Source organism: Narcine bancroftii, chromosome 5 (assembly GCF_036971445.1).
Source record: "Narcine bancroftii isolate sNarBan1 chromosome 5, sNarBan1.hap1, whole genome shotgun sequence".
Lineage (NCBI taxonomy): Eukaryota > Metazoa > Chordata > Chondrichthyes > Torpediniformes > Narcinidae > Narcine > Narcine bancroftii.
In genome coordinates, this window is record NC_091473.1 from 127,611,747 (window position 1) to 127,638,381 (window position 26,635).

General features: G+C 39.9%; 1 protein-coding gene across 5 annotated transcripts in view; it reads right to left on the bottom strand.

The window, feature by feature from the left end:
* Positions 1 to 1,371: 1,371 nt before the first annotated feature.
* Positions 1,372 to 26,635, bottom strand: part of LOC138763961 (putative ferric-chelate reductase 1) — a 68,482-nt gene continuing 43,218 nt past the window's right edge. For all 5 annotated transcript variants that reach the window (XM_069939031.1, XM_069939032.1, XM_069939033.1 and 2 more), the window contains exons 10-16: positions 24,078 to 24,193; positions 23,744 to 23,830; positions 18,354 to 18,451; positions 4,309 to 4,367; positions 4,071 to 4,208; positions 3,938 to 3,963; positions 1,372 to 2,604 (exon numbers count right to left, since the gene is read on the bottom strand). In XM_069939031.1, coding sequence (XP_069795132.1) covers positions 2,515 to 2,604; positions 3,938 to 3,963; positions 4,071 to 4,208; positions 4,309 to 4,367; positions 18,354 to 18,451; positions 23,744 to 23,830; positions 24,078 to 24,193 — 614 coding nt within the window. In that variant the 3' untranslated portion in view covers positions 1,372 to 2,514. The remainder of the gene's footprint in view (positions 2,605 to 3,937; positions 3,964 to 4,070; positions 4,209 to 4,308; positions 4,368 to 18,353; positions 18,452 to 23,743; positions 23,831 to 24,077; positions 24,194 to 26,635) is intronic.

Below are 26,635 nucleotides of genomic sequence, written 5' to 3' on the forward strand. Positions count from 1 at the left end.
CCCAACAGCACAAGGACAGCTTCTTCCCCGCTGCCATCAGATTCCTGAATAATCAAGGAACATTAGACACTGCCTTACTTTTCGTGCATTTTTTTTTATAGTGATGTTGTAAGATGGTTATAATATGAAGGTTTGCACTATGACGCTGCAGCAAACACCAAATTCCATGACTTGTTCATGGCAATAAATTCTGATTCTGAGAAGATTTACTGAGATGTTGCCAAAACTTCAGGGAAGGATTAAACATGTTAGGACTTTATTCCCTGGAGCGCAGAAGAATGAGGGGTGATTTGATTGAGGTATTAAAAATTATGAGGGGGAAAGACAGAGTAAATGTAGGTCGGCTTTTTCCATTGAGGGCAGTTGAGATACAAACCAGAGGACATGGGTTAAGAGTGAAAGGGGAAAAGTTTAGGGAGAACATGAGGGGGAGCTACTTCACACAGAGTGAAGGGAGTGTGGAATGAGCTGCCAGATGAAGAGGTGAATGCAGGCTCAATATTAGCATTTGGAATGGGAGAGGTATGGAGTGCAGGTCAGTGGGACGAGGCAAAAAAGGTTCGGCACAGACTAGTAGGGCCGAAGCAGCTTGTTTCTGGGCTATAATGTTCTATGGCCCATAATCCATATATGGAGAAAACACCCATGGAAAAGTGGATAGTTGTCACAATGCAGCAGGAGCGGGTCAATGCTGTGCAGGGCCAGCAACCCCACGCTGGATTCTGACACTGTTAGGAGTTTTGCCAGTTTGGGTTTTCTCTGGGTGTTTTGATTGCCTCACAGGTTTGAGAGGTGTGAAAGGGCCTTCTATTGTGTGCTCATCTTTAAAAAGAAACAAAATAGTTTACCTTTCAAAATTAAAGAGAACAAAGAAGAGTAATTTGATAAGGATGCGAACACAGATAAAACTGAAATAGCAGAGAAACAATATTGCCAGTGTCTTAAGGAAGTTAATGGCTCGGAAAGGATGGAGAAATAGCCTCATTCAGGATGCAGTTTAAATTTTAGTGTTTTCTGACCAGTTCTCTGCAGTTTTTTTTCCCCTCCATTTTGTTGCTTTTCGTTGGTCAGCAAGTTGAATATTGTTTTGTTTTAATTTATTCATCTTACAGATTCAGATCTCACACTGTATATTTAGTATCCTGCAATTTCTCCGTTTCAATGACCAGAATCGGCTTCTACCGTAAAAGAAAACCCTGAAATTTAACAATTATTCCTTTTGTTTTGCTGAAGTGCCCTCCAATGTGATCTCCAGTCTCACTTTCATGGGCCTTCTGCTCTCACCCTCTTTACCCTCCAACCTGTCAACTCAGCTCTTCCTGCCAAAACAAGGACACCCTTTGAATGAGAACACAACTGTAAAAGTGAAAATGCTTTGAGAACTTTTATTTTAAAAATGTATTAATTTTTTATAATCATTTTAAAAATTATGAGATCATCTGGTATACAAATTGAACTGAGCTATTCAGTTCAAGTGGTCCCTCTTTTTCAATCTGAGTTATATGGAACATAGAAGGGGAGAGTTACATTACATTCATGTATTTACAAGTGTGTAAGAAAAAGAACATATTAGTATTTAACAAATATATATTAACCATAAATTTGTAAAAAGAGAAAAAATATTTTTTATTGCAAAATCCCCTCTAACTAATTTAATAAAAAGAGAAAATTCTGACAATGAAGCAGGAAAGCAAAGGGTTTCCTCATTAAAACCAAATTCACCATAAGGAACTAGGAGAGAATCCAGTACAGTGGCCCCTCAATGTCAACATACATGGTCATAAATACCAACAACAAGAGTTCATTCTGTTATAGCCCATCAACCCCCAACAAAATACATTGATGTGTTCAGCTACAGAGAAGAGATTGCTTTCCTCTGGTGTTCAAAGTACTTGAACCATCAATACTAGGATTCTTACCCTACACACATCACTGACAGGGCTAATTTTAGGAATGTCACTCAGGAGAGGATGAAGGAAAACTGATTTAAAAAAAAGTTTATTTCCAGTGAAGTGATTGAGAGGACAAATTTCCATTGTTTTATCTTCAGTTGACACAGAGTGACAGCAACCTCACTAAGAGTCTCTGTGTTGCTTCATAGCCAATTTCAACTGGTCATCGCCTTCCAGCTTGCTTTTGGAACTTCTAAACCAGTTCCCATTATGATGCTCAATACTTATTTTGCAGAAGCATGTTAAATTTAAAAGCAAACATTTAATAGTTGTTTACAACTGTTTGTACTACATTTTGATATTCAAAACATGGATGCTACTTTGATGCCCACAATTAAATGTTTTCTTGGAATTCAAAAGTTATGATTCAGCGAACAGTAGATTCTTGGCAGGTTCTTCATCTTTTTGCAACTATAAATAACCCGTTGTACAAACAAGGATCAGATTTTTATACTTGGTGCAAGTTGTTGTTGGGACATGACTCGTGTTTATACTTAATACACTACATTAATACCTAGTGAGGACTGATACAATTCCTAAACCCTTTGTTACAAATTATATTTTATGCTTGCCCAATTCCCACAAGGATAGCTATCAGAAATACCATATTTCCACACAGGTACACAATGAACACAAGCAACAGATGGTACACCTGTAGAAGAAGAAAAAAAAACTCAATTTCTTCTGAAAGTAGATAGTTAACATTAGAAAAATGATAAGAAATCTCAAAAATTATGGCCCAATAACTTTATCATATCAATTTTAAATTTTATAGACTTCAAATTACTCAACTGCTTTAGTTGGTGAACTATGTGGTCAGGTACAGAGATAGTCAAAGGGGACTCAATAGTCAGGGGAACAGATCAGAGATTATGTGGCCGCAAGAGACTCCAGGATAAGGCGCTGTCTCCTGGGTGCTCAGGTCCTAGATGTCTCTGAGCAGGTGCAGAAAATTCTTAAGGGGTTGGTGAACAGTTGTGGTACATATTTGTACCAATGACATATGCAAGAGTGGTTTAGGAAGTTAGGAAAGAGGCCTTCCAAGATGCTAATCTCTGGATTACTCCCAGAGGGAAAGTCAGACCAGAAAGATAATGCAGACAAATATGTGATGAAGAGCTGGTGCAGGGGGCAAGATTTCAAATTGTTGGATAAATTGAACCTTTTCTGGGGAAGGGATGGCTTGTACAAGTGGTACAGTTTGCGTCCGAACTTAAGTGGACACAATATTCTGACAGGGAGGTTTGCTACTGCTGTTGTTGTGGTGGTGGTGGTGGGGGGGTTAGGGTTAAACTGGATTCACAGAGGTGGGGGGAGGGGGGGTTGGTGTGAACCAAAGTGAAATGGCAGGCAGAGAGTCTGTGTGGAAGGACAAGCAGAGATGGCAAAATTGCAGCCAGTGGGATGAGTTGCAATTAAACAAAGGCACGGTCAAAAATAACAAGGGCAAAAGATTTTGTACTTAAATGCACACAGCATAAGAAATAAAGTGGATGACCTTGTAGTACAGCTACAGATTGGAAGGTATGATTTTGTGGACACCACAGAGTCACAGCCAAAGGATGGATGTCATTGACAGATTAATGTCCAAGGATACACAATGTATTGAAAGGACAGACAGGTAAGCAGAGGGGGTGGCATGGCTCTGTTGGTAAGGAACAATATTAATTCATTAGAAAGAGGTGACATGAGATTAGAAGACATAGAATTATTGTAAATAGAGTTAAGAAATGGTAAGGGTAAAAAGACGCTGACAGATTACGACCTTCAAATAGTAGCCAGGTTGTGGATAACAAATGACAACAACAATTAGAAAAGGCCTGTTAGAAGGGTAATATTATGGTAGTCATGAGGAATTTTAACATGCAAGTGAGAGAATTTTTACAAATCCTACAAGATGGCTTTTTAATAAAATCAGAATGCTGGAGGAACTCAGCTGAAATGAAATACACAATTTAAAAAGGTCGAAGTCTTAAATAAATTACCTTTTTCTCCGTGTTACATTGCACAGCTAAAAGCAGATAAAATCCAGAGTTAGTTTGCATCATGTTTTCTCCATATTCAATAATTATTAAACAATTTTGAGGAAAACAAAACAACCTTTGACCCATTCCTCACCTTTTCTTTTAAAACAGGAAACCACGATAAGCAGAATATGGGTTAGCAGTTCCCACCCATAATATCCACCCAAGACCTTTACTGGCCATTTATTGGGTGCTACATTTATGAGGAGAAGGCCCATAAATAATGTGGCCGCTAGAAAACAAAAAGACAAAGGTGTTGTTTTATTGAAGTTGAACCTTTGCATCATAAAGACACTGAAATTTCATATTTTGCATGCTAAACAGTCATGTACCTGCAAGAGGCTTGATCACGAAGCCAATTGTTGAATGAAAAACTCTGAAAATCCAATGTCTATTAAAAATAAAATATAAATACTCATGGATTAAAAAAAAAAGGAAAAGATTTACATATTTATTTCAATGGACACCAAGTGTACAATTTGATTTCACGAAAAACTTGTTGGGAATTTCAAGAATACATTTTCATCACACTATCCCCAAAGACATTATTCACCATGGCAAATTCAATTTCTAGCCCATAGACTTCAGGCAGAGTACTTGTCAAACAAAAAAAGCATTCAAGCCTCAAAGAATGAAGGAAGAAAAGTGGCTGGTCAGTTGCTCCCCTTGAAGCCCATTTTGTCTTTATTACATGGGAAACAGATATTCCTATAGTCAGGTCAGATCTCTTTTGGGCAAGAGAGCCAAATTTGGCAATGGACGCCAGTTATATCAGATTTATGGTTACCATGTGGCAACCTAAAAACAAGAAAATTAACAGGAGGGCAGCCAAAATTCTGGATAGTACCATCTTTCTCTCAAACCCAATCCTTCAGATGTTCACGGAACAGTTATGGGCAGCATATGACAGAAATATGCGGCTTCGTTGCAGTGTCAGAGACCCTACTTCAACCCTGACCTCAGGCACAATGTGCATGTTCCCCTTTCGACCATGCGAGTTTCCTCCTGGTGCTCTGGTTTCTTCTCACATCTCAAAGACATGCAAGTTGGTTGATTAGTTGGCCTCTCCAAATTGCCTCTATTGTGTAGGTTTTTTTGTTTCAAACTTTATTTAAAAGATAATAAAGTCATAACATACAGTATAGAAATAATCAAGGGAAAAAAAAGATTTTACATTAACACATCCCACCCTCCTACCCCTACAGTCAACTCCCCTATGGGGAGCAAAAAAAAATGGATTATATATATTATATATATATATATATATATATATATATAAAAAGAAAATATTATAAATGTTAATTACTTCAAATCTATCTAATTGCATATATTTCAAATACGGAGACCACTTACTAACAAAAAAAGAAGAATTATAAGTTATTTTTTCCATAACAATACATACTTTCAATTCATTGTTCCAACGTGATATATTAATCTCAGTATCATCTTTCCAAGTACTAGCAACACATTTACACACTACTGATAACACCAAATGTACAAAAGCAATTTGAATTTTGTCCAATCCCATTCCCCTTAATGAATACAAATATCCCACAAAATATCATTGGATCTAACGGTAATATAAAATTATATAATTTTTCCAAAACTAATTTAATTCCTTGCCAAAATGATTGAACTTCAACACAAGTCTAAAAAGCATGTAGAAAAGTTCCAATACATGAGCCACATCTAAAACAAGAATCTGAATTATTAAACCCATATTTTTTTAACTTTTCCAGGGTCAAATATAATTGATGTAAAAAATTATAATTAACCATTCCATATCTTACATTAGTCAATTTAATTACATTGTCCTGACACATATTCGCCCAATCATCTTCGAGAAAAATAAATACTAAATCACACTCCCATTTAAGTTTAGATTTCTCCCAATCTGTCTTATCCATACTATCTTATAACAAATTATACATAACTGAAATATAACCCTTTTTCGGTCTAGAAGAAATCAAAGATTCAAATCTCGACAAAGTAGGTAAAATTATCTCTCTACCATAATGATCTTTTATCAAAGCTCTAAGTTGATTATATGCAAACAAAGAATTTACAGGTATATCAAATCTATCTCTCAATTGATTAAAAGAAAGAAATTGCCCTTCTACAAAATAATCTTGTATTGTCTTTATATCTTTAGAATCCCAAATCTTTAATTGATTATTAAACATTGAAAAAGGAATAAGCTAATTATTATACAATGGAGTTAAAATTGATAATTTATCTTTCGATCCTAACACCCTGTTTTTTTAAAATCCAAATCTTTAACAAATGTTTCAATATCGGCATATCATTTTGCTGTAACAAAATCAAATTCCAACGAAATATAAATTCATGTATCTCAACTCTAGAAATACATGCCATCTCTACTTTAGCCCAGTTAGGAGGCTGATCTAAATCCATCAATCTACTAATAAACTTCAACTGGGCTACTTCATAATAGTTTTGAAAATGTGGTAATTGTAGTCCGCCCAATGTACACTTCCATATAAGTCTATGCAACACCACTCGAGCTAATTTACCTTTCCATAAAAACTCTCGGACTGCTTTTTTCAAATCTTGAAAAAAGCCCTTAGAAATTAAACAAGGTATTGACTGAAATAAATATTGAATTCAAGGAAAAATATACATTTTAATACAATTAACCTGGCCAATCAAAGTTAATGGAAGATCTTTCCACTTAATCAAATCTGCTTTAATCCATCTTAATATAGGTACATAATTTAATTGATATAATGATTGATAATTAGTATCCATAAACACATCTAAATATTTAGTTTTACTTGTCCACCTTAATTTTGTAATAGTCTTAAATTCAGAATAATCTCCCACTCCAACTGGTAAAATTTCACTTTTATCCCAATTAACTATATCCAAATAATTCTCCAAATTTCAGCAAACCCTCTTGCAATTGTTTCAACGACTGTTCTGGTTCCGTCAAATATACTAACACATCATCCGCAAATAAGTTAATTTTATTTCTTCATTCTTAACCCTCATTCCTCTAATTTCTTCATTTTATCTAATAGCCTGAGCTAACGGTTCAATAACCAATGCAAATAAAGCTGGTGACAACGGGCAGGCCTGTCGAGTTGAACGAGCCAATTTAAATGGTAAATAAATCTTGCCATTTGTCATCACCCTAGCAATCGGGTTGACCTCACCAAAGCCTTCGACACCGTGAGCAGGAAAGGGCTTTGGCAAATACTAGAGCGCATCGGATGTCCCCCAAAGTTCCTCAACATGATTATCCAACTGCACGAAAACCAACAAGGTCGGGTCAGATACAGCAATGAGCTCTCTGAACCCTTCTCCATTAACAATGGCGTGAAGCAAGGCTGTGTTCTCGCACCAACCCTCTTTTCAATCTTCTTCAGCATGATGCTGAACCAAGCCATGAAAGACCCCAACAATGAAGACGCTGTTTACATCCGGTACCGCACGGATGGCAGTCTCTTCAATCTGAGGCGCCTGCAAGCTCACACCAAGACACAAGAGAAACTTGTCCGTGAACTACTCTTTGCAGATGATGCCGCTTTAGTTGCCCATTCAGAGCCAGCTCTTCAGCGCTTGACGTCCTGCTTTGCGGAAACTGCCAAAATGTTTGGCCTGGAAGTCAGCCTGAAGAAAACTGAGGTCCTCCATCAGCCAGCTCCCCACCATGACTACCAGCCCCCCCACATCTCCATCGGGCACACAAAACTCGGAACGGTCGGCCAGTTTGCCTATCTCGGCTGCACCATTTCATCAGATGCAAGGATCGACAATGAGATGGACGGCGGACTCGCCAGGGCAAGTGGCGCCTTTGGAAGACTACACAAAAGAGTCTGGAAAAACAACCAACTGAAAAACCTCACAAAGATAAGCGTATACAGAGCCGTTGTCATACCCACACTCCTGTTCGGCTCCGAATCATGGGTCCTCTACCGGCACCACCTACGGCTCCTAGAACGCTTCCACCAGCGTTGTCTCCGCTCCATCCTCAACATCCATTGGAGCGCTCACACCCCTAACGTCGAGGTACTCGAGATGGCAGAGGTCGACAGCATCGAGTCCACGCTGCTGAAGATTCAGCTGCGCTGGATGGGTCACGTCTCCAGAATGGAGGACCATCGCCTTCCCAAGATCGTATTATATGGCGAGCTCTCCACTGGCCACCGTGACGGGGGTGCACCAAAGAAAAGGTACAAGGACTGCCTGGAGAAGTCTCTTGGTGCCTGCCACATTGACCACCGCCAGTGGGCTGATAACGCCTCAAACCGTGCATCTTGGCGCCTCACAGTTTGGCGGGCAGCGGCCTCCTTTGAAGAGGACCGCAGAGCCCACCTCACTGACAAAAGGCAAAGGAGGAAAAACCCAACACCCAACCCCAACCAACCAATTTTCCCTTGCAACCGCTGCAATCGTGTCTGCCTGTCCCGCATCGGACTGGTCAGCCACAAACGAGCCTGCAGCTGACGTGGACTTTTTACCCCCTCCATAAATCTTCGTCCGCGAAGCCAAGCCAAAGAAAGAAAAGAAGCAATCGGGTTCGTATATAAAGCCTTAACCCAACCAATAAAAAAGGGTTGAATTTAAATTTCTCTAACACTTTAAATAAAAAATCCCATTCAACCATATCAAATGCTTTTTCTGCATCTAATGCAACCATGGTTGCATGGTTTCTGCATCTAATGCAACCATGGTTGCCTGGTTTCTGCATCTAATGCAACCATGGTTGCATGGTTTCTGCATCTAATGCAACCAGTATCATCCAAGGTTAGGTTGCTTTCGATATGCATTAACCAAAGTAATTAATCAAAATATATTGTCTGATGCATTTCTATTCTTAATAAAACCTGTTTGATTAATATGTACCAATTTGGGTAAATATTTAGCAAGTCTATTAGCTAATACTTTCACTATAATTTTATAATCTACATTTAATAAAGACATAGGTCTATATAAAGACACTTTTAATGGGTCTCTATCTTTTTTTTGGAATGGCAGTTATTAAAGCACTTGAACATGATTCTGGTCACTTCTGATCTTCAGTAACTTGATTCAACACTTCTCCAAATACATTAGAGAAATCATCATAAAAAAGGTTTATAAAATTCCACAAGGAATCCATCATCCCCTGGAGACTTTCCATCAGGCATTTCCTGAATAGCTTCCTTAATTTCAAAATCCATAAATGGAGATTCCAATTCTTGAACATAATTTCCATCTAATACCGGTAACTTTAATTTAGATAAGTAAGAGTCAATAGAACCATTATCCTGTTTCCCCTCAGAAGTACATAATTTTAGATAATATAAAAATTGGTCATTAATTTCCTGAGCTTTATAAGTAACTTTTGAATTCTTCTTAACAGCATTAATAATCTGATTAATAATGTTTGTTCAGCTTTTAATTGCCAAGCAAGTACCTTATGAGCTCTTTCCCCAACTCATAATAACATTGTTTAGATCGATTAATTAAGCGCTCAAACTGATAAGTTTGTAAAGTATTATAACATAATTTCAACCTCATTAATGTGACTTTTTTTATCTTCTGTTACATCTTTCTGAAAATCTTTCTCTAACTCAGCAATCTTATTTTCTAACTCTAAGCTTCCTGCCATATATTGTTTCTTAACTTTTGTAGAATAACTAATAATCTGCTCCCTCAAATAAGCTTTTAAAGCATCCCATATTATAAAATGACTATCCACAGAAATAACATTCTCGGTCAAAAATAAAGAGATATACTCTTTAACAAAAGAAACAAACTCTGTTTTTTTCAATAACATTGCATTAAACCTCCATCTAAATGATGGACATACTACCTCTGAACTTTCACAATAAAAAAGTAATGAATGATCTGATATAACTCTACTTTTATATTCAGCTCTTAATACTCTACCTTGTAAATGTGCTAATACCAAAAATAAATCAATTCTCGAAAATGTATCATGTCGTGATGAATAAAAAGAAAAATCTTTATCTGTAGGATTAACTTTTCTCCAAATAGCCACCAAATTTAAATCTTTCATTAACGCATTAATTTGTGTTGCCATCTTTGATTTCCTTATACTTTTTGGATTTCTGTCCAATAAAGGGTCCAAAACACAATTAAAATCACCACCAACTAATTTTCATTAGTTTGAGTTAGCAATAGAAAAGCTTGTGAAATAAACCGCTCATCATCTATATTAGGGGCATAAAGATTCAGCAAAGTCCAAGATTCAGCAAAAACTTTACAGTTCACTCTTAATACTCTGCCAGCATACCCCTCTGAAGATTTCAATTCAAATGGTAATTTTTTATGAATCAAAATCGCTACTCCTCTTGCCTTAGAATTAAAAGAAGAAAAAACATGACCAACCCAATCTCTTTTCAATTTCAAATGTTCTTTTTCAGTCAAATGTGTTTCTTGTAAAAAAAAACAATATCAATTTTCATTTTTTTTATATAACCCAATATTCTCTTTCTCTTAATTGGATTATTTAATCCCTGAACATTAAAAGTTGCAAAATTCAATTTAAACATCTTTTAAAACTACTAATATATTTAAAAACTATAAAATAATTCTCCCCTCTATTAATTCTTCCAAAAAATACCCCTCAAAATTTTTTTTTAAACACCCAGAAAAGTACAAAAAAAAACCCCTAAAAATCTGGATGTGGTAAACCCACTAGTGACAGATGACTATCAAAGTTTTCAGTGTCATCCACCCCCTTCACTCCAGCAAGATACATATTTATTACTTAATTAAACACAATAAAATATAGTCCATATATTCAGCCCAATGATTCCAAGCCCAACAACTATTCTCGATCTTCAACATCAAGAAGACTTTGTTCTTTCCTTCCATTTTTTCCATACTTTCCATTCTTTCCGTACCCATTTCCATTTCCATTTCCTTTTATCTTCCTCTTAGGAGACAACGGAGGAGAATGCCCATTTCTTTGCAAATCCGGCAAAGAATTAGGAAAAACCAAAGCATCATGATCATTCTCAAAGAATTGAGATTGGAAATTTCCATAAAAAACCTTCAAAATTGCAGGATAACGAAAAGCAAACTTGTAGCCTTTTCACCACAAAACAGCTTTGGCCGTATTAAATTTTCATAGTCTTCTAATAACCTCTTGGCTCAAATCAGCATAAAAAACACTCTGTTATTTTGAACCATTAATGGAGACTGACTCTGCCGTGCTTTATGTACTGTCATACGTAGAATAATTTCTCTATCTTGGTATTTTAAACAACGAACCAAAACTGCACTCGATGTTTGTCCTGGAAGTGGTTTTCTTCTCAGAGTTCTGTGAACCCTATCCAATTCCAAGCCTTCAGGAAAAAGCACTTTACCCAGCACCTCTAGGATCCAATGCTTAAAATTTTTTATAGGATCGGCACCTTCAATGTCCTCTGGAAGACCAACTATTTTCACATTATTCCTTCAGCTTTGATTTTCCAACAAATCAATCTTCTTCATTAAATCTCTACTTTGAATCCTCCAATCTACAAAAGAACCTTCCACTTTTTCTCTATTACGTTCTACCTGATTTTGACACTCAGAAAAGGCTGTTTCAATTTTCTTAAAATTATCTTGCACAGTATCAACTGATTTTACACATCTATTCTTCTTTGGCTTGGCTTCGCGGACGAAGATTTCTTCTTCTTCGTTGGCTTGGCTTCGCGGACGAAGATTTATGGAGGGGGTAAAAAGTCCACGTCAGCTGCAGGCTCGTTTGTGGCTGACAAGTCCGATGCGGGACAGGCAGACACGATTGCAGCGGTTGCAAGGGAAAATTGGTTGGTTGGGGTTGGGTGTTGGGTTTTTCCTCCTTTGCCTTTTGTTCGTGAGGTGGGTTCTGCAGTCTTCTTCAAAGGAGGTTGCTGCCCGCCAAACTGTGAGGCGCCAAGATGCACGGTTTGAGGCGTTATCAGCCCACTGGCGGTGGTCAATGTGGCAGGCACCAAGAGATTTCTTTAGGCAGTCCTTGTACCTCTTCTTTGGTGCACCTCTGTCACGGTGGCCAGTGGAGAGCTCGCCATATAACAGGATCTTGGGAAGGCGATGGTCCTCCATTCTGGAGACGTGACCCATCCAGCGCAGCTGGATCTTCAGCAGCGTGGACTCGATGCTGTCGACCTCTGCCATCTCGAGTACTTCGACGTTAGGGGTGTAAGCGCTCCAATGGATGTTGAGGATGGAGCGGAGACAACGCTGGTGGAAGCGTTCTAGGAGCCGTAGGTGGTGCCGGTAGATGACCCATGATTCGGAGCCGAACAGGAGTGTGGGTATGACAACGGCTCTGTATACGCTTATCTTTGTGAGGTTTTTCAGTTGGTTGTTTTTCCAGACTCTTTTGTGTAGTCTTCCAAAGGCGCTATTTGCCTTGGCGAGTCTGTTGTCTATCTCATTGTCGATCCTTGCATCTGATGAAATGGTGCAGCCGAGATAGGTAAACTGGTTGACCGTTTTGAGTTTTGTGTGCCCGATGGAGATGTGGGGGGGCTGGTAGTCATGGTGGGGAGCTGGCTGATGGAGGACCTCAGTTTTCTTCAGGCTGACCTCACCAAAGCCTTCGACACCGTGAGCAGGAAAGGGCTTTGGCAAATACTAGAGCGCATCGGATGTCCCCCAAAGTTCCTCAACATGATTATCCAACTGCACGAAAACCAACAAGGTCGGATCAGATACAGCAATGAGTTCTCTGAACCCTTCTCCATTAACAATGGCGTGAAGCAAGGCTGTGTTCTCGCACCAACCCTCTTTTCAATCTTCTTCAGCATGATGCTGAACCAAGCCATGAAAGACCCCAACAATGAAGATGCTGTTTACATCTGGTACCGCACGGATGGCAGTCTCTTCAATCTGAGGCGCCTGCAAGCTCACACCAAGACACAAGAGAAGGACGAAGATTTATGGAGGGGGTAAATGTCCACGTCAGCTGAAGGCTCGTTTGTGGCTGACAAGTCCGATGCGGGACAGGCAGACACGGTTGCAGCGGTTGCAGGGGAAAATTGGTTGGTTGGGGTTGGGTGTTGGGTTTTTCCTCCTTTGTCTTTTGTCAGTGAGGTGGGCTCTGCGGTCTTCTTCAAAGGAGGTTGCTGCCCGCAGAACTATGAGGCGCCAAGATGCACGGTTTGAGGCGATATCAGCCCACTGGCGGTGGTCAATGTGGCAGGCACCAAGAGATTTCTTTAGGCAATCCTTGTACCTCTTCTTTGGTGCACCTCTGTCACGGTGGCCAGTGGAGAGCTCGCCATATAACACGATCTTGGGAAGGCGATGGTGCTCCATTCTGGAGACGTGACCTACCCAGCGCAGTTGGATCTTCAGCAGCGTGGATTCGATGCTGTCGGCCTCTGCCATCTCGAGTACTTCGATGTTAGGGATGAAGTCGCTCCAATGAATGTTGAGGATGGAGCGGAGACAACGCTGGTGGAAGCGTTCTAGGAGCCGTAGGTGATGCCAGTAGAGGACCCATGATTCGGAGCCGAACAGGAGTGTGGGTATGACAACGGCTCTGTATACGCTTATCTTTGTGAGGTTTTTCAGTTGGTTGTTTTTCCAGACTCTTTTGTGTAGTCTTCCAAAGGCGCTATTTGCCTTGGCGAGTCTGTTGTCTATCTCGTTGTCGATCCTTGCATCTGATGAAATGGTGCAGCCGAGATAGGTAAACTGGTTGACCATTTTGAGTTTTGTGTGCCTGATGGAGATTTGGGGGGCTGGATCAGCCACCATGACACATCTATTAATATCACTCTTAACTACAGTCATTTCCTGTCTCACAGTTGACATTTCATCTCACAGCGTATTCATTTTTATTTTCATCTCCATAAATCCTTGATTCACCCGAGTTGATATTTGTTTTGACATATTGTGCATTTGACAAGCAATCCCTTCCAAAACAGTAAACAATGAATCCATTCCAGATTCCACCTCCACTTTTTGAGATCTACCTCCAGGCTCTTCCTCCTGAACAAATTCCAATAAGATAAGTTCCTCTTCTTCCTCAGTCATCATAGGTCCTTTGGCTGAACGGCTGCAGGTCTGGACACCTGACGCCGGCACTCCGACCTCTTCAGGACGCCGGCATTCGGGCTCCCCCACAGCCCATATTTTGTACAGCAATTCTCGACCTGAGATGCCCCACACAAGCCAGGCAAAGCCGCTGGATGCGCAGGAGTGTACTCCGACGCTACACAGCACGCCCCAGACCGCCCAGCGAGGTTGTGGGTTGGCAGGTCCCCTTGTTGGCTGTGCTGCCCACACGCACGGATTCACATGAACGCAGATCGGCAATGGCCGAGCTCACCAAGGTGTCGCGCCATCTTGCGGAGGCAGGATCGACGCCGGAGTCCTCAGAGGCTTGAAGACTCCTAATGACGATTCCTTAGATTCAGTTATGCGGTAGGTCTCAATTCTTCCACACTTTTGTATGGTTATTTTTTTCTGAAGTTGAGGTTTAAATTTTTTCACATTAGATGCCATCATAAATATCTGTTTTTCAAACAACTTTAAATATTATTTTTAACCACTTTTATGCTTTTTAAAGACTGGGTGTTTGGTAATCCAGCTGGGGAAAGGTGGATTACACATCTTTCTTCTACGCCATCTTGTCACACCCCCTCTATTGTGTAGGTGAGTGGTAACTTTGTTTTTAGGGGAGTGGGGAGTTGCTGAGATTGAGAATTAAGAAAAAAAATTGGGATTAGTACAAATGAGTATATTCCAAATTGTATTCGGAAATGAAATCCTGCAACAAGTTGACAACTTCAAATACCTTGGATCATTGGTAAAATCTCATGGCAAATGCAAAATAGACATAAAAGCAAGAATAACAATGATAAGAACAGCATTTATGGAAATGAGAAACATCCTAACGCAGGAAAATAGCAATTAAAATCTGTCTCAGTACTCTCAGATGAATGGCTATGAGTCATGGACCATCACAAATGCAATGAAGAAACAATGCAGCAGAGATGTGGTTTCTCAGAAGAATGCTGTGCATTTATCATCTGGACAGGATAACAAACAAGAAATTCTTCAAAGAACAAAAACAAAACCTACATTACTTAAAAGAATTTAAAAAACAGCCATCAAAATTCTTTGGACACATCATGTGAAGAGGAACATTAGAGCATTTAGTTACAACTGAAAAGCTGGAGGGAAAAAAAGAAACAGAGGCAGACAGAGAATGAAAATGATCGATGGAGTAACATCATGGTTAGAAATGGGAGGAAAAAACTACAATTCGGAGGGTCAGAGACCATGATGGATGAAGAGACATGATCGCCCACGCCAAACAGCAAGGTACTTGAACAAGAAGACAAATGAGCGTTCAGTAATCAGTCTGACTTTTTGATCAGCACCTTTCACTGTTGGAATATCAGAATTTGGCAAACCAAAAATTTTTTTCAAATTATTAACTTCAAACTTTTACTTTTCCCCAAAAGAGATCAAACAGCAATACACCATTTGATGAGCTGGAATGCTAGTTTCTGAAGAGTAGGATGACAAGATTAGAACAAAAATCAAAACTACATGTTCTTGGTAAACTATAAAAATAAATTGAAATATCTTTCAAAGGTCAATGGCAAGCTAGCAGAACTCGATTTGGAACCTAAATCTTTTGCTATCCTCATAATGGGTGGATCAGAGGCAAATGCTGCCCAACTGGGCCAGGAACCTATGCAGTGGATGGCCAGTACTGATAGACGTACACCCAACTTTCCATTAAATGCAGGGGCACCAGTTCAACCTGTGATTGTTCCTTCACTCCAGGGTTCACTTGCTGATTCTGTCTAAAGGCTAGAAGATTCTAATCTTACTCAGACTGACTCTGCTTCCTACATTCTAATATCCATTTCTTATCCTGTTTTTGATTGGGGAAAAGCTAGATTTGAGGAGATGCGAAAGGACTTGCATTGGGACAATTTGTTTTATGGGCAGGATGTAGTAGAGAGATGGAAGTCTTTTAAAGATCAGATTTTGAGAGTGCAAAAGCTTTATGTTCCTGTTAGGTTAAAAGGAGGGGCAAAAGGTTTGAGAGAGCCGTGGTTTTCAAGGAATATTGGAAACTTGGTTCGAAGAAAAAGGGAGGCGTACATTAGATACAAGAAGCATGGAGTTAAGGAGATGTTTGAAAGATACATTGAATGTAAGAGGAATCTTAAGAGAGGAATTAGGAAAGCTAAAAGAAGGTACAAGGAAACTATGGTAAGCAGGGTGAAAACTAATCCAAAAGAGTTCTACAAATATGTTAATGATAAAAGGAAAGCTAGAGACAAAATTGGTCCCTTAGAAAATCAGAGCGGAAAACTGTGTGTGGAGCCTAGAGAAATGGGGGAGATATTGAACAGTTTATTTTCTTCGGTATTCACTAAGGAGAAGGATATTGGGAGATGTGAGATAAAAAAAAAAGCAAATTGGGTAAATATGGGGAATATAGAGATTACAAAAGGTGTAGTTTCAGGGCTTTTGAAGAATATAAAGATGGATAAGTCTCCGGGACCAGACGGGATCTTCCCCAGGACATTGAGAGAAGTGAAGGAGGAAATAGCAGAGGCTCTGGCGGTAATTTTCCAAATGTCATTAGATATGGGGATAGTGCCGGAGGATTGGCGCATTGCGCATGTGGTTCCGTTATTTAAAAAGGGTTCAAGGAGGAAGCCTGGCAACTATCGGCCTGTAAGTTTGACGTCTGTGGTAGGTAAATTAATGGAGAAAATTCTTAGAGATAGTACTTATAAACATCTGGATAGACAGGGTCTGATCAGGAGCACTCAACATGGATTTGTGGGAGGAAGGTCATGTTTGACAAATCTGATTGAATTTTTTGAAGAGGTGACTAGGAATGTGGATGAGGGTAGCGCAGTGGATGTTATCTATATGGACTTCAGTAAGGCCTTCGATAAGGTACCACATGGAAGGTTAGTTAGGAAGGTGCATCCTATAAATTTTAAGATAGTCAAATGGATTGAACATTGGCTGAAAGGGAGAGGCCAGAGAGTGGTAGTGGATAATTGTCTGTCAGGTTGGAGGCCAGTGACCAGTGGTGTGCCTTAAGGATCTGTATTGGGCCCATTGTTCGTTATATACATTAATGATCTAGATGATGGGGTGGTGAATTGGATTAGTAAATATGCAGACGATACTAAGATAGGTGGAATAGTGGATAATGAAGAAGGTTTTCAAGGATTGCAGAGGGATTTGGGCTGCTTAGAAAAGTGGGCTGAAAAATGGCAGATGGAATTTAATGCTGATAAGTGTGAGGTGCTTCATTTTGGTAAGAAGAATCTGAATAGGACATACACGGTAAATGGGAGAGCATTGATGAATACAGAAGAGCAGAAAGATTTAGGAGTAATGCTACATCGTTCCCTGAAGGTAGAAACTCACGTGAATAGGGTGGTGAAGAAGGCTTTTAGTATGCTGGCCTTTATCAATCATTGCATGGAATATAGGAGTTGGGAAGTGATGTTGAGATTGTATAAGACTTAGTGCGGCCTAATTTGGAGTTCTGTGTGCAGTTCTGGTCGCCTAAATATAGGAAGGATATAAACAGAGTGGAGAGAGTGCAGAGAAGGTTTACAAAATGTTACCTGGGTTTAAGCATCTAGAGTATAGGGAGAGATTGGACAGATTAGGTCTTTATTCTTTGGAGCGTAGAAGGTTGAGAGGAGATTTGATAGAAGTATTTAAGATTATGAAAGGGATAGACAGAGTGGATGTGGATAGACTATTTCCGTTAAGAGGAGGAAAGATTAAAACAAGAGGACATGAGTTAAGAATTAAGGGGCAGTGGTTTAGAGGTAACATGAGGGGGAACTTCTTTACTCAGAGAGTGGTAGCCGTATGGAATGAGCTTCCGGGAGAAATAGTGGTGGTGGAGTCAATTGTATTATTTAAGAAAAGGTTGGACAGGTATATGGATGAGAAGAAGATGGAGGGTTATGGGCATTGTGCAGGGAGGTGGGACTAGAAAGGGGTGTTTGGTTCGGTGCGGACTAGAAGGGCCTAATGGTCTGTTTCCGTGCTGTAATTGTTATGTTATATGTTATGTTATGTTACTGGCTTTATTCATTTAACCATATATCCATATCAGTTTTCTCATCTTCATATTTTTATATCAGTTTTACTCATCTCTCACACTTTCAACCCTATTCTCCCACCTTTTCCCTACAACCCTCACTAATCAAGAACTCATCAACTTTTGCTGCAAATATACCCATTGACAAATTGAATGTTCTCATAGTTGCCAGAATTAAACTGTCCATTTGTTTTGATACTTTAGCAATGGAGAGGCTAATGACAATCAGATCAAACCCAGGTTTCAAACAAAAACATCATCCAGCATAAAGAGCTGCCAAAATGCTATTGAACTAACCTCTTGTGATCTGGTGCAGGACGAAAGATGGCAATAGTCGGTTGGATTAGCACAAGCCCCATTACAACACATCCAATCACTGGGTGAGAACCAGCATCCTATAAAGAGAAGGGGGGGAAAAAAATGCAAGCCTAGAAAATGCAGCACTTTCCAAATCTGGTGGAGAGGTGATATTTATAATCCAAGGTGAATTAAATTAATTGCTCTGATCAATGAAAACACATCAAATATTCCTCAATAACCAGACAAAATTTCAGGGAATATAGATACATAATTCCCTGAAAGTAGCATCACAGGTGGACAGGGTTGTAAAGAAAGCTTTTGGCATCTTGGCCTTCATAAATCAAAGTATTGAGCACAGGAGTTGGGATGTTATGGTGAGGTTGTACAAAACATTGGTGAGGTCAAATTTGGAGAATTGTGTGCAATTCTGGTCACTTAGCTACAGGAAGGATATCAGTAAGCTTGAAAGAGTGCAGAGAAGATTTACTAGGATGTTGCTGGGTCTTCAGGGGTTGAGTTACAGGGAAAGATTAAACAGGGTAGGAGTTTATTCCTTGGATCATAGAAGAATGAGGGGTTAGAGATTTACAAAACTATGAGGGGTATAGACAAGAGTAAATGCATGAAGGCTCTGTCCACTTAGATTAAGAGAGATAAATGTGAGAGGATATGGGTTTAGGGTGAAAGAGGAAAGGTTTAGAGGAAACATTAGCATGGAAAGAGCTGCTATCTGACATGGTAAATGTGGGTTCACTAGTAAGCTTTAAGAATAAATTGGACAGATACATGGATGGAAGAGGTCTGGAGGGCTATGGACTGGGTGCAGGTCGATGGGACTAGCGGAGTGATATTTTGGCATGGACTTCAAGGGTTGATTGGCCTGTTTTCTGCGCTGTAGGGCTCTGTGGTTCTAAGTGAATATTTCCAATTTGATTTACAACTCTCAATCTACAAATTTATTGATGACAACATAGTTTTTGACCAAATAACAGGAAATGATAAGTCAGAATACCAGACAGAGATTGAGAATCTGGTTGTGTGGTGCCAGAACAAGAATCTTGCTCTCAGCATCAACAAGACCAAAGGGCTTATAATGCACTTTAGGAAGGAGAAGCTGAGGGGTCTTCTTTGACATGACAGTGGAGAGGGCAAGAACCTTCAAGTTCCTGCGAGTCCACAGATTGAAGGACCTCTCCTCGAGCCAACATATCAAAACAAATGTGAAGGAGGCATCCCAATGCCTCTACATTTTAAGTCTGAACAGACTTGGGATGTTGAATACACTATCAAGCATCTGCATGTGAACTGTTAAAAATATAATGACAAGTTGTTTCATAGCCTGATTTGGAAACTCAAGTGCCCAGGAACACGGAAGCCAGCAAAGAGTACCAAACCTATCCAAATCCATCACAGGCACAGACCTCCTGTCCAATGAAGGCATCTATATGAGATTCTGCCTCCTGAAGGTAGCCATCATCATCATAAATTATTCCCATCTCCCTGGTCACAACCTCTTCTCACTTCTACCTTCAGGGAGAAGATACAAAAGCCTGAAGTCCAGCAACTTTACCAACTGCAATTGTGAATATTTATCTGTTCTTATATTTATTATCTCTTTTTTGGCCTCAGCAGAATCTGAACATTTAATGTATACTATTGTAGTTGGTGTATCTTATGCACTTGTTTGGCTGCAGCAAGCAAGAATTTTGGTGCATCTCTCTCTGCTCATTACTCAATTCTTCCTTCCCTTTTGGACTGCAGTCATCTAATCTACAAACCAACCTCAAACTCCAAGTTCTGCAATATTGGTTATAGAATTTAAAAGTCATCTTAGATCCAGCAATATCAATCCCAGGAGAGTCCCAGAATTTAAAAAAATTGCAGGATTAAAAAAAAAACTCAACCAAGCTGGAGTCACATTTTCTGCCAGCAATCAATTATCGTTGCTCTATCCCAACACCTTTCCGCCATCTACAAGTAAAGGCCGCAACATGATGGAATGCTCTCGACTTGCCCCTGATGCAGCCCCAGCAAAGTACTCGGGCCACCATCCAGGACAAAGTAGCCAACTGTGCAACCTCATCCACTACCTTAATTATTCCACCACCGTCACTGCAGATACTTACTGTGGCTACTTTGACAGCATCACCTAATCTTCTAACCTCTACCCAAGTCAAGGGCAACGGGAGAATACAGATACCATTTATCCAGGGTTCACAACTCCCAATCCTAAATCTCCCTCCCCATAGCCAAGTGGGAATATCTATACTACAGAGTACAGTGATTAATTATCACTTTCACGAACAATAATGTTGATACTGCTGGTGACACCTATGACCCAAAATGGAATAAAAGGCAAACATTTGAGGGGGGGGGAGTGGGGTAAGAGTCAGTAAAGCAAATCCTCAGAACTAGAAATGAAATTTTTTTTAAAAAACAGCAACACCAGAAATCTGAAAATGCTGTGAAACTCATCCAGCATCTGTAGAAAGGGAAAGTTTCAGGTTATGGACCCTTCACTTCTCTAGTTGATGCTGTCTGATCTACTGAGTTTTTCCAGCCTTTTCATCAGATCTAGAATTCAGTTTCAGATCATGTTCAGGGTGAAATGGTGCCATCAATGGTAGGAGGATTGAACTGTTATGATATACAGGTGGTTAATTTGAGAAATGGAGCTGGTCATAGAAACATAGAAGACAGGAGCAGGAGTAGGTCATTCGACCCTTCGAGCCTGCTCCGCCATTCAACGAGATCATGGCTGATCTTAAAGTTCAGTACCCCGTCCCCGCCTTCTCTCCGTAACCTTTAATACCCTTATACTGAAGAAATAGATCTAATTCCCTCCTAAATATATTGAATGAACCTGCCTCTACTGTCCTCTGTGGCAATGAATTCCACAGATTCACCACCCTCTGGCTATGAGATCCCCTCTCAATCTTCTAAACTCCAGCGAGTACAATCCCAATTTGCGCAATCTTTCCTCATAAGTCATTCCTGCCATTCCAGGTATCAGCCTGGTGAATCGCCTCTGCACTCCCTCCATCGCAAGAACATCCTTCCTTAGATAAGGTGACCAAAACTGCACACACTACTCCAGGTGGGGTCTCACCAAGGCCCTGTACAGCTGCAGTAAGGTATCCTTGTTCCTATACTCAAACCCTCTTGATATTAAGGCCAACATACCATTTGCCTTTTTAACCGCCTGCTGTACCTGCATGCTCGCCTTCAGAGACTGATGAACAAGTACCCCTAGGTCTCTCTGCACTTCCCCATCTCTTAATCTATTGCCATTCAAATAGTAATCTGCCCTCCAGTTTGTATTACCAAAGTGGATAACCTCACATTTATCCACATTGTAGTGCATTTGCCATGTATCTGCCCAGTCTCTCAATTTATCCAAATCACACTGGAGCTTCCTGACACCCTCTTCTGTGCCCACAACCCCTCCTAGCTTAGTGTCATCTGCAAATTTGGAGATATTACATCCAATCCCCTCATCCAGATCATTAATGTAAATTGTGAACAGCTGGGGTCCCAGTACAGATCCCTGTGGCACCCCACTGGTCACCGCCTGCCACTCAGAAAATGAGCCATTTATCCCAACTCTCTGTCTTCTACCTGCCAGCCAGTTCTCAATCCACATCAATACTTTGCCCCCAATCCCATGAGCCTTGATTTTGGAAGCAAGTCGTTTATGCGGGACCTTATCAGACGAGATTGGGCGTTTTCAGGCTAGTATGGCCGTAGGCTATGCGGGACCTTATCGAAGGCCTTTTGGAAGTCCAGGCATACCACATCCACTGGCTCTCCCCCATCTATTTTACCTGTCACCATCTCAAAGAATTCCAATAGATTTGTCAAGCACGATTTACCTTTTGTAAATCAATGTTGACTCTGTCCGATCCCTTCTCTGCTAGTCATATGCTCCGCTATTACATCCTTAATAATGGATTCCATCATTTTGCCCACTACTGATGTAAGGCTCACCGGCTGATAATTCCCCACTTTTTCTCTACCCCCCTTTTTAAATAGTGGGGTAACATTAGCTACCCTCCAATCCATGGATACTGATCCTGAGTCTATCGAGTTCTGGAAAATAATTCTTAAAGCATCTGCTCTCTGAATGGCCACTTCCTTGAGTACCCTAGGATGTAGATTATCAGGCCCTTGGGATTTATCTGCCTTCAATCCCATCAATTTCCCCAAGACCATGTCCTTAGAGATACTGATTTCTTTCAGTTCCTCCCTTGCATTAGTCTCTATGTTTCCCAACATCCTTGGGAGGTTATTTGTATCCTCTCTTGTAAAAACAGAACTAAAGTAAGAATTTAATTGGTCTGCCATTTCCTTATTCCCCATTATATATTCCCCTGATTCCGACTGCAAAGGACCTACTCTGGATTTCACCAATCTTTTCCTCTTGACATATTTATAAAAGCTTTTGCAGTCGGTTTTTATATTTGCCGCAAGTTTACTTTCGTAATTTATTTTTGCTCTCTTGATTAATCCCTTTGTCCTCCTTTGCTGCATCTTGAACTGCTCCCAGTCTTCGGTTGCGGTACTTTTTTTGGCCAATTGATATGCTCTCTCTTTGGACCCAATGCTGTCTCTAATTTCCCTTGATATCCACGGTTGAGTCACCTTTTTTGGTTTATTTTTATGCCAAACCGGTATAAACGATTTTTGCAATTTCTCCATTAGATCTGTGAATGCTTTCCATTGTCTATCCACAGTCAACTCCCCCATAAATACCACCCAATTAATCTTACTCAACTCCCATCTCATACCATCATAATTCCCTTTATTTAAATTCAGGACCTTAGTCTCGGTTTTAATTTCATCACTCTCCATGTCGAGTGAGAATTCGATCATATTGTGATCGCTCCTACCCAAAGGGCCTCACACAACAAGATTGCTGATTAGCCCCTTATCATTGCATAATACCCAGTCTAAAATGGCCTACTCCCAAGTTGGTTCCTCGACATATTGGTCTAGATAACCGTCCCATAAACATTCAAGGAATTCTTCCTCCTCAGTATTTTTACTAATTTGGCTAGTCCAATCTATATGCAAATTAAAGTCTAACAGGGGGCTGAAATTTGACACCAAGAACTGTAAAAACATGGCTGAGGAAGTGTGCATATTGCAAAATATGAAGAAGGAGGACTGGAGGCTGATACAATGGGGACATTCAAAAGACTTTAAGATGGGCACACATATGTAACAAAAATAGAGCGATGTGTATGAGGTCGGGAATAAGAATTCCCTATATGAAGAAGAAATGGCATTTTGAAAGTACAACTGAACATTTTGGTGCTGAAATATTCCCTAGAAGGGATGTTTAAATCCTTTGAAACAGTTTTGATCAGCCATTAAAAAAAACTTACCTCACTCCAACCTTTCACATGAACGAATGCCAGCACAAAGCCAGTGATGGTCAATGCAACAGTCAGCGTCATAATCGTCCAATGAATCTAAACAAAAGAACATCAATTGCTTTTACACAAACTATGCTTTTAGGCAAATCTAACAGCAGCATGCATGGGTACATATTTGCCAAAATTAATTTAAGACAAAAAAGTGCCTGAACACATGCCACACAACATTCGCAGAGAGATAAACAGTTATCATTGTTGTTGACTTTTTGTTCAGCTTTCAGGATGTTCGCATTTATTTCCATGAATCAGGTTTTACAACATTCCTTGCAAATCTACATCTTACCTGAAACCAACAGTCCTTGCCCAAAATCTTCTTTGTACCTCCCACGCATTTAAAATATTGAGCAATCAATGTGCCAATACTTCCGGTTGTCATCCAAGCTATTAGCATTAGTGCACCTTTAAGTACAAAAAAAGATAGATTATCTATTGTCATATAGAACATTAGAGCAGAATATAGACCCTTCAGTCCATTATGCGCTGACCAATGTAAACTTACTTCACAACAATCTAATTTTTCCCTACCTCATACACATCGCTCTATTTTTGTTACATATGTGTGCCTATCTTAAAGTCTTTTGAATGTCCCCATTGCATCAGCCTCCACCATCAATCCCAGCAATACATTTCAGATACCCACCACTCTGTGTGAAAAAGAATACTTTTAACTTCTCCCCTAAATTAAATGTCATCTCATATTTCTTATTGTGGCCCCACCTCTGCTTATTTTGTGGGTTTGGGGACACACAGGCACACACAATTACACTCTGAGAGAAGCCATTATCAGAGATGCAAAGTCTGGTAAGCAACCCCAATAAAACTAGAAGGGTTTGTTCATTGGAATATTTAGGACAATGGAGTTGCTCAATGAGGACATCTAATTAAACAAAATGCTCTTTGCTTGTTTACCTATCTTGCTAGAATGGAGACTCAAATGGCATCTGTTAAAAGAAAAACGGGCTTTTGCTTATGGTCAGCAGATAGATGGGAGGCACTGGCTCCTAAAATTTTTGGAAGAGATAAGGTCATGTGCTTTTAGCATATAGATGTGATGTAACTGAAGTAACTTCAAAGACAGCAAAGATACCATTGTCACATGATTAACTACATTTTCTTTTTTTAAAGCAGTGTTAGTGGGCGTAATCCTCCAGAGCACATGAACCCTCGTGCTGCGACAACACCGAACTCGCAAACCCCCATGCAAAGACAACACAGAACGCACAGACCCTCTCGCACTGAGGCAACACCGCACAGGACACGTGGTGAGGTGTCTCTGCCAATGAGGATGCGACCAGGAGATGGCAGCTCGCTGGCCCAGGAGATGAGGCAGAGCTCACTCTCCCTCCACAGACAGACGCACAGGCCACAGAGGCGCAGGTGTGTCGAGAAGTCGCGGGAAGGGATTAACTACATTTTTTAACATATTACTGAAATCAGAGATTTTTGAAACCAGAAAAAGTTGCGTGGCCATCCTGTAAGTAAGATAGGATTGAAGATACGGTAACCAGAGAGGTAGTGTAACATGTTATTCCTGGTCGAAAGAGAATGACCACTTCTGAATGTCTCTTTAAGAGAGAGAGGGCAGTCTTCTTGTGCCCATTTCTACATGAGCACTACATGTAACCCCTGCTTGGGTTTGTGAAATCATTGTGCAGCTATCACAAGTACTGAAACGTCCATGCAAGAAGGGGAAAATGAAAACTACAAGAGTTTTGAGAAGTCTGATGCCTCACATCTACTCCATAGTTGCTGTTGAGCAACAATTTAAAGAATTTAAATTTCAAAACTAAACTTTAAAAATCAACACACACACACACACAGGTGCATTGTAGGGTTACATTTAGAGTTCAGTAAGAAATATTAATAATAAAAATTATTGTTTTGAAAATACAATTGTCTTGGTGAATTTCTATTGCTGCTGGTCTAATACTTAATAGTGCCCCCCCCCCCCCCCCCCAATCATGTAACGTTCTAAGCCACCGCTCATCCTTAGCAAATCTAAAGAGAAAAGCCCTCACTGTTAACCTTGTTATATGCTCTTATATTACCCAGACTTTGGATCTTTTCACTCCTGGGTTCAGTTCCCCAATTCCTTCCAAGGAAAAAAGACTGATGCACTTCAGAAAATAGTTCTTATTGGTATCACCCAAGACACATTCTGAAGCATTGGAGACAGAGAGTGACTTTATAGGTTTATAAAATCATGATAAATATGGACAAAGTGAATGTTCACAGCCTTTTTGCTAGGGTAGAAAATTCTAAAACAAGAGTGTATAGGGGGATATTTTGGAAGGACCCAAGGGTAATCTGTACCTTGAACAAGCTGCAAAGTACAATTTCTATGTTCAGAAAGCATCTTGACTGATAGATGGATGGGACTAATTGCAAGCAAATGGTGGCATGGACAAGTTGGGCTGAATGGCCAGTTTCATTCTGTAGAAAACAGATTAGTGTTCAGTAGAATAGCCCAAATTAAAAATAACAATGATAAATTAATCTCCTCTGTCTGGAATATGTAGAGTTCTTCAGTACAGCCACATGCCAAACTGATCAATGTATTCTGTAGTAACTGGCCTTTAATTGATCACATGTGGGACTTGCTAAGAGACAAATAATTTATTTATTTATTAACATTATGTGAACATCGCTGGCAAGGCCAGTATTTATTGCACATCACTAGTGGACCCATGTCAATTAGGTTATTGGGTTGGAGGTCATCCGTATACCAGACCAGGCAAGGATTACCTTCTCTGAAGGATTGGATGGAAATCCAGAAATTTGAGAATCAGAATTTATTATCATGAACAAGTCATAAAATTTGGTGTTTTATGGCAGCATCAC